Here is a 9,589-nt window from a genome sequence, read left to right as displayed (position 1 = left end):
ACTCCCTCGTGGCAATTACAATCAAAGGTTTCATTTTAATGGTTAGTGAAATCATCTTCTAAACGGCCAGTTCCACCGTAAATGGATAGATATCATGATCTGTGTGTTGCTTGACCTGCGATGCCACTTAAAATTGCCTGTTTATAACGAGCACTTCCGGTTTTAATGGACAAACTTTCGTTGCCGGATAGTTTAGAAACTGGAAAAATAAGAATTAAATTTTTCTGCTGCGAAATAGTATTTTCTTCTTATTGTTATTTACTATTCAAGTATTTGTCTTCTTCCTTGGGAATTGTTACTGCTGTTTAGACGAGTTAAAATGTTAGAATTTCGACACAGAGTAACTGTGAATAATCTCGAACGTGAGTTATAAACATGAGTTATTAATGTTTAGGAAACACAATTATGTGAGACGATAGAAAAATTTTCTCCTATTATAAATATTGTAAACATCGATGTGATTTACATTTCAACTCCCTCGTGGCAATTACAATCAAAGGTTTCATTTTAATGGTTAGTGAAATCATCTTCTAAACGGCCAGTTCCACCGTAAATGGATAGAGATCATGATCTGTGTTGCTTGACCTGCGACGCCACTTAAAATTGCCTGTTTACAACGAGCACTTCCGGTTTTAATGGACAAACTTTCGTTGCCGGATAGTTTAGAAACTGGAAAAATAGGAATTAAATTTTTCTACTGCGAAATAGTATTTTCTTCTTATTGTATTTACTATTCAAGTATTTGTCTTCTTCCTTGGGAATTGTTACTGCTGTTCAGACGAGTTAAAATGTTAGAATTTCGGTACAGAATAACTGTGACTAATCTCGAACGTGAGTTATTAATGTTTAGGAAACACAGTTATGTGAGACGATAGAAAAATTTTCTCCTATTATAAATATTGTAAACATCGATGTGATTTACATTTTACACTCCCTCGTGGCAATTACAATCAAAGGTTTCATTTTAATGGTTAGTGAAATCATCTTCTAAACGGCCAGTTCCACCGTAAATGGATAGAGATCATGATCTGTGTTGCTTGACCTGCGACGCCACTTAAAATTGCCTGTTTACAACGAGCACTTCCGGTTTTAATGGACAAACTTTCGTTGCCGGATAGTTTAGAAACTGGAAAAATTGCGCGAGTCAACGTGCTATGGTTGTAAGTTATCGACGCTGTTAGTAATACGTTTTCATACATTTCTCTTACAGAGTGTCATCCTCGATCCGTTACAATATCCATACGAAATACTCGCGAAAACAAGATTTTCAAGTTTATCCTTTCGGTCGAAAACCATGAAAATTTGGGAAACTTTTCTGCCGACGAAATTACGGACGATCTAACATTGTAACGTAGAATTTGTAACTGCTGTTCCATTACAGAACAAAGTGACCACAAAACTAGTCCGGGGGAGAAAAGAAAAAAAAAAGAAAAAGAAAAGAAAAATTGCCGTTTAAAACAATCCAAAAAGCGAAGATAATAACGTACAGACATACATCAAACTTTTAAGTCACCGCTTGAAACCCTCATGAAAGTTTGTAATCCAACTTCAAAGCCAGTCTAACGTGCTCCCCCCATTTACATTCTAAACCTCCTAACTTTCTTTTTACTCCCCCTCTTTTTTTTTTTTTCTTCTTTTTTTATTTGTCATTCAAATGAAATTCCAAAGTAAATCTCGCCGTCAACGATCCTAGGCCACTGTTTCCTCGTGGCCATCATATATCCGTCAAGTTTATCCGTTCATTTATGTATTTAATCCTCCCTCCCCCCTTCCACACGAATCGATGAATTTTAAGACAAAACGTATACACCCATTAATTTACGGGGGACAACAAAAGTTCGCACAAAAATTCAGCCGTGGATGTTTCGTGAATTTTTCGTGAAAGACACGGCTCGTTTCCCTGACGATTTATACGCGATATATCAGAATGTGGGTGAGGGGGGTCAACCCGCCCGCCATATTTGAGCATGGAAAGTATTACGAGTCGTGTGCGAGAATCGCGTTTTATGTCGGTCTCGTTGTTTTCGAAAAGGCCGTGGCCGTTCGTTATCGAGACGCGTAAATTCACGAAAAAAAAAAAGAAGAAAAAAAACGGCGAAAGAATTCGAAATACCGTGGACATGTCCACTCGAAATCAATGAAACGGCCGTGTCGCTTTTGTAACGTTAATTTGTCTCGATAAATTGATAATAAGTCCCAGCCGCCATTGTCCCGCAGTCGATTAATTGCGAGAAAACGTGAAAATCGTGATTGGGAATTTGCATTCGCGTTCGCGACAAAAGTCCGCTCGCGTTCATCGTGTTTGTACCTTTTAATTGGTGGATAGTTGAATCAAAATATTTATTCGCCTGTGTTTCATCACGTCGGATAAATGTGATTCTAACGTTGGTATATAATATAAGGCAATGATAAACGTACTGAAAATGCAGAGGGCGTATTTTGTGTCGTTCGAACGGTGATTTTTGATATTGATGAGAGGAATGGAAAATTGAAAATGTCCGTTTAAAATGTTTAAATGGTTGATAATGTAATAGTAAACAAAAGTTCGTCGTATGGTGGTAATGGAGAATTGATTATAAAGTGATAGAGATAAATTCATCTCGTATTATAACGAAAATGTAAAGGATGTTTTACATTGTTTTACAGACTTTTGAAAATTGCCGAAAGAAACAAAAGATTGACAAAAAAAATCTTATCCTATTCTCTACAAAATGTGTTAAATAATTACGTACGTAGTTTGCTGAGAATACAGTAGCATTAAACTTTGTTATATATTCCAAGAACTTTGACGGTAATTTCAGATATATACAGAGAATGATAAAGAGAGTTAACTTGGTTCAGAATTGTTTCTTCCTTTGTAGCGCATTAAAGCAAATTTTATACAACGTGAAATTCTAAAAAACGGATTTTACAAATAACTTGCTATCTTTCAATAGCATAATGCACGCCTCCGTCCGAGAAGGATGTTGCATCAATATCAATTTACGGTGGTAACTTTCTTTGCAGCCAGAATATGAGATTCAAGATACCTCTGTAGGCACATCCAGTGTTTGGACGTGGCTACATCGTTCAATATCTCGTCTAATATTTTAATTTATAACTTCAATCTATTGTGCACTAATGTATAGGTCCTTGCTTTGCACGCTGTGATGAGATATTATTAAATTTTAGTTCTCCAGCCGGTGAAATGAGGAATGTAAATTTCGTTGAATTTCATACACGTCGAATTTAATAAAATATTATCGCCGCGATGTTAAATAAAGCATAATGAATTTTTTAAATGGAGGATATTTAAATTCGCGATAAAATATTAATAGAATAAAATAATATGAATACGTGTAATTGACTGGAGTGTGGCTGGAACTTGGCAACAATAAGCGTGTCATCATAAATCTAAAGTATTCGTACGATATATATGTATATATTATAGTATAATATAGTATAGTATATGTTATAGAATATTATAGTATAGTATAGTATATTATATATCATAGTATATTATGGTGTAGTATAGTATGTTATATATTATAGTATATTATATATCATAGTATATTATGGTGTAGTATAGTATGTTATATATTATAGTATATTATAGTATAGTATAGTATATTATATATTATAGTATATTATAGTATAGTATAGTATAGTATATTATATACTATACTATAGTATAGTATAGTATAGTATATTATATATAGTATATAGTATATTATAGTATATATTATAGTATAGTATAGTATATACTATAGTATAGTATAGTATCGTATATTATATATTATAGTATAGTATAGTATAGTATAGTATAGTATAGTATAGTATAGTATATATTATAGTATATTATAGTATAGTGTAGTATAGCATATCATAGTATAGTATAATATAGTATATATTATATTATAGTATAGTATAGTATAGTATAATATATTATAGTATAGTATATTATATTATAGTATAGTATAGTATAATATATTATAGTATATTACAATATAGTGTAGTATAGTATATATTATAGTATAGTGTAGTATATAACTATGCGTAAGTTACATAATAAGAATCTAGTTTCATTAAAACGCCCCGAAAAATTCGGCGCGTTTACTCAAAACTTTTAATTTTATTTCCGCGTTATCGTGACGTGCCGGAAAGAGAAACTAAACGATCGCAAATGGGAAAGAGGCGGGGAAAAAAGAAGCTAGCAAGACGTGATTGTTCGTACTCGTCTTTCTAAAATGCAATTCCACCGAAGTTCTTAACACCTAATACACACGCAAAGTGCACACACTCTTATTTTTGCCCTTTCCTACGAATATTTAGCGTGGCTTTCCTCCCATTGCTCCTTCCTCCCGAAAATTCCTTTTCCCCTCACCTTTTCAACCCGAGAAAACTTGCTGCCTTCCATTAACCGCGGATAAGCGAATTCCAGGCAATTCGGTTTCCAGCCGAAATGAATTCGTTCGTTTGGCGGTATAGCCGAAAAAAGGGGACAGGGCGGTGGGTGAAGAAGCGGAATAGAGAAAGAACAGGAACAGATAGAACGGGAACGCGGTGTCTGATCTTTCGTTCTGGTCCGTTCGTGCCAGTTTTTTACCCCCCTTTAACGAGAACCATCGGTAAAATTTCATCCGACAGATATTACGATATACCTTGTTCTTGTTCCTCTTTTTCTTTTCTCTCTCTCTCTCTCTCTCTCTCTGTCTCTGTTCTTCTTTTTCTTCTCTCATTCATTTTCTCCTTTTTTTCTTTTTGCTTTGTATCTTTGCCCGATATAGGTGATCAACTACGACAGTCCTAGGGGAGGCGTATCGGTGATCACCGAAAAGGGGGAAGTTACAACGTCGTATCTTCTGGTTCAGCGTGCCCAGCCTGCAGATAGCGGCCAGTATACTTGCCATCCGAGTAACGCTAATACAAAGACTGTTCTCGTGCACGTACTTAATGGTATGTATATATGTATGTACATATGTACATTTACAAAGAACCTTAGAAGTTTTGCAGCTTTTTCAGGCTCTCTTCTTTCAACCCTTTCGCTGCTGGCTTCATTACTGCGCTGAGGGGAGGGGAGGGGGGATTAAAATTTTCTCACTTTTTTTTTTCTACGAAGAGTGGTTAATTTAAAAGCCACTTAAACCTAAAATTCCTTTTATTTCGACGGCATCTTCATGAGATGACTGAAAATGTATCTATCGAGTTGTCGTTTGCGAAGCGTTTGCTGATATTTACGTGAAATGAAATTTTTCGATAATTTCGATATTTGCATGATTGAAATTTCAAAGACAAGAGGGGAAACGACATCAGTATCGTAACTTCTGTATGTGCAACGTTGCATTATCTTTCCACGGATATGTTTGTACTGATATTTGCGATTATTATTTTAGCCATTTCATTTTACACGTTTTTCTTTTGAACCGGAGAGTGCAATCGTAATCAGATTTATGGGGCACACCGTAACAAAAGGTTCCCTTTGCTTTTCGATTTCACGGTGCATGCAGAAAGATATTTTGCGTGGAGGAAAAGGAAGAAAGGACGGAAAAGTTACCAGGAATATGATTTATAACGCAGACGCGAACAGAAAAGAAGTTAATCGATTATTCGGTTTAATTGATTTCAATATTTGATAATCGAGCGTTTTCTAAAGTAATAAAGTATGATCAACGTGCGTGTTCAATGATCTGGAATTTTTTGAATTTCTATGGGTTTTAATTTCTCTCCTCTCTTTGACAATTGGAAATGGTTTGGATTCTGATTCTTTCGCGGTTGAAAGGAGATGTCGGCGACGCATTTGCGGTTCAATGGCTTGCTTAACTCATTCGCAACGGATGACGTACTAGTACGTGTCGAAGCTTTATTAATATTTCAACGACAATGAACGAGAATGAACGACATATATCGGTATTCATAAATTTTAGTAGCGTGCTTATGTTTCCTATTGATCGTTTATTGATTATAATAATCGAGCATTCGTTCAATTGCGTATTGCAGTGGCAAACAGACGAAGATGGTAAATAAATCAGTTGGAAATTTATAATATTACATTTTATAAATCATGTTGTATTAATTCTTCTTTTTTTATGAAAATTATTTCACTAAAAATTTCATTCAAAAATCAACATATACACATGTATGTGTATATATATATATGAAATTATTCTTTTTTTCGTGCAATATATATTACATTAACAAAAAATGCATCATTTCGTTTAATTCTTTCAGAAAGTTTGTTTAAAAATTGATTATGTAATTAATTTCAAAATTTATTTAACTTTCAATCGATTAAACGACATTTGATTTTGCGTAAGAATTCTCATTGTAATATTTACTTCTTTGAAACAAATTCTTACATTGTTCGTAGAAATGAAAATACATGTTTCTTCTTTTAGCTTTGAGGCTTTTCAACTTTTAATTTTGATTTACAGATTTTACGTAGTGGCCCTATGAGACTGTTCCGAATAGATTAAGCTGAAATTAAGGGATTAATTTATAGAGAGGAAAAAAAGAAATAGATCATTTGACGTTTAACGTTAATTATGTAATTTAATTACAGTAATTGCTTATATTCTTCGAGAAGTGGCTTTTGAAGTTTAGATTGTTGCCTGGTTTGTTACCCACGAATATAGGTTTCTGTTCTTTGTGCAGCTGCACGATAAACGGAATACCTTGTATATTTATGCGGAACAATCGGAGAATTACATTCTGCAGAAATTGCAAAACGGTCAAAGTACCTGGGACCAACGCAATTAATGTTTTAATCGTATAATGCGTTGAAACTTTTAGGACCATAAAGTTTGCCGCGTAAAATGGCCCTCCACAAGTTGAAATTGAAATTGCAAATGATCCAGATATATCAAGTATCTGAAATTGATTATAAATTAACATTGAATTCGCACGATATCCGGGAACGTTTAAAATATTTCATATCCCCTGTGAAACCACGAAAGCTTTCAAATTAGTTATTCTCTAATTGAAATTTAATCGAGGCGAATATCACATTGAAAATAATCTAGATTTCACGGCTACGGTTTCTATTGTCATATATCTTACCCATTGAATGTAATCTAGATTTCAATGCCACGGTTTCTACTGTCGTATTTCTCACCTTATTCGCATTTTTATGAAAAAAAAATCTGCACAAATGCGCACAAGTTCTCCGCACTTTCTTCTGTAATTAAAGCTAACACTGTCGCTTAATTATAATTGAAGTAACATTATCAATATTAAAGTAATATCAAATTAATTAGCTAATCCCCTGAACGCCGATATAATTATCAATTATAATCGGCGTCAATAAACTTCGGTTCGCGGTACAAGTAACAAGTTCGGTGATAAGGCAAGTAATAAAGCTCTGCGAAACAATTTTACTTACTATATATATATATATATATATATATATATATATATATATATAGTATATAATATATAATAATAAATTAATAGAAAATTTTATTTCTATAATATGAATTGAAAATCATATACTTTATCAAGTTCATTAACTATTTATTATTTTTTACTATTAAATCAGTAAAATTACTAATTATAAATAAAAAAAATAGTATAATAATTCGTTTAAATTTGCATAAGGATATTCAATTACTTGTTTTCCTAATCACGTTATAAACACGTATAAAAATATTAATAAATATTCAATAAATATAATTGGATAAAATTTTGTATTTTTTATATTATCATTAATAAAAAAGGTAAAAAAAAAAACAGAATAAAAATAGATATAAATAATATAGTTATTGCAGGGCAGCTAATTATCCTGTCCGATGTAAAATTATAAAACTTTGCAGCCGAAGTTTACAAGCCTTAAGGCTTGTCGCTTGTTTTCTTAATTAATTTAAATTATTGGTTGGTAAATTATCGCGCAAAACGGAATAGCGGTATTTTCTGCAAGGCTCTCCCCTTCGTACCGAAGACGTTACGCGATGCAATATTCACGGCGATTAGTACGGCCGTGGAGGTTAGGATTTGAAATCAATAAGGATTGTACTTACCTACGTACTTACCTACCATACTAATGGCAACCATTCGCCGGAAGTCAGGTGCTGCTATTTTCAGGTCAAGCATTGACCCGTTGAGATTCACGGGGAAAGAATGGGGGGATTACAGCGCATTTTTCACAGAATTTTTAATTAATTCTTCCTCCTTCGCCCCCTCTTACCGGGGCGAGAGTGGAGATAAAGCACTTTCGTAGCTGCCTTTACACTGAAATCTAATCCCTCGTCGAGGATCCAACTGCAAAGGACGATGTCCATCTTGCGGTCGGTGGAAAGGTCACTGGCGGTCATTTTCTCCAAAACCATCGGCCATGCACCATCTAGCTGACCGCTGTGAACGCTTCTGAAGACTTACCCTTTCGCTCTTCCTAATTCTAACTAATTCCGTGGACAGTGGCCCATCCCAGATCACTGGCGCGAGATAATTTATTATACCTCTCTGTCTTCTCTTAAGGCCAGTACCTTCTCGCGTCCCTAATGAAATTGGAACTTGAGGGGAAAAAATGTTTCCACGTTTCCTTGCGACCGGTTTCACCCGGTGGAGAAGTACATAAGTTGCGGGGATAAAAAGAGGATCGAAGAAGAGTATCAAAGGAAAGGAATATTGGCGAGAGAGGTTGATATTAAAGGAAAAGAAAAGGATACGAAAGTAGTACTAAAACTGCGGAATGAAATTTCAGCGATAAAATGTACAATGAAAGAGAATAAATAAACGAAAGCAGCATAAAGACACACCGTGGGATGAATATTCAGGAATGAAAGGAACATACACGAGCCGTTGAAACATTTGAACAATTTTTTCAAGCTACTGAAACATTTTGGCAGTTAAACGAAAGAATTTTGTGAATTGGAAAGCGTTAGTTTCTGTTTTTTCGATATTAAATTTCCTCGAAGGAGGAGGAAGAGGAGGGAAGAAGAGAGGACAAAAGATAAAATTTTTATTTTCGGGTTTTTGTTGAAAAAAAAAACTTTCGACGCGTTTAATATTAAATTACAGACATGTGATACAACGATCAGTGTTGCAGCAGTCAGGTGTGTATCAAGGAACCGGGAAATTATTTACATAATAGCGATATCATCCTTAGTGCGTATGGGATAATTATTCACAAAACATCATCATCATGGATAAAGGAAAATACATAACACAGACCCAAATTCAACTTCTACTTTTCTCGCGTACAATGCGAAAAAATTGAAATTAAAAAACCGAAATAATCCCTAACACTGCATTCTCGATTGAATTCGGCTGCTATTCGACACTCGGCAACGTCTGTTATATAGACAGAATTCAATGTATTGTACCAAAAAGTTTTTTATTAATAATTCAAGAACTAATGAAAACCAGAAAATAAAATTTTATATCTCGAATTTTCCCTCCCTCGAAATTTCATGTCGATCGGACACCTCGGTGCCTTTCGAAACTTCAGATAGAAAAAAAAAGATAGACGCGTCGACCATAAAAGCGATACAGAGACAACCGAATCAAAACTCTGACACAGCTATCTAGCCACTACATATCTGCAAAATCACACAGACAAAATCATAGACTACTTCAACAAATGGAAATTAAAAATAAACCCTGATAAAACACAAGC

General features: G+C 34.2%; 1 protein-coding gene across 3 annotated transcripts in view; it reads left to right on the top strand.

Annotated features, from left to right (window-relative positions):
* LOC122538346 (SPEG neighbor protein-like) overlaps nt 1-9,589 on the top strand; it is a 68,011-nt gene that overhangs the window by 49,134 nt on the left and 9,288 nt on the right. For all 3 annotated transcript variants that reach the window (XM_043672348.1, XM_043672356.1, XM_043672338.1), the window contains exon 5: nt 4,767-4,935. In XM_043672348.1, coding sequence (XP_043528283.1) covers nt 4,767-4,935 — 169 coding nt within the window. The remainder of the gene's footprint in view (nt 1-4,766; nt 4,936-9,589) is intronic.

The sequence above is a fragment of the Frieseomelitta varia genome, unplaced genomic scaffold (assembly GCF_011392965.1).
Source record: "Frieseomelitta varia isolate USP_RPSP 00005682 unplaced genomic scaffold, Fvar_1.2 scaffold_163, whole genome shotgun sequence".
NCBI classification, from domain to species: domain Eukaryota; kingdom Metazoa; phylum Arthropoda; class Insecta; order Hymenoptera; family Apidae; genus Frieseomelitta; species Frieseomelitta varia.
Note: the sequence above shows the minus strand (reverse complement) of the source record. Positions and strands in the feature narration are given on the sequence as shown.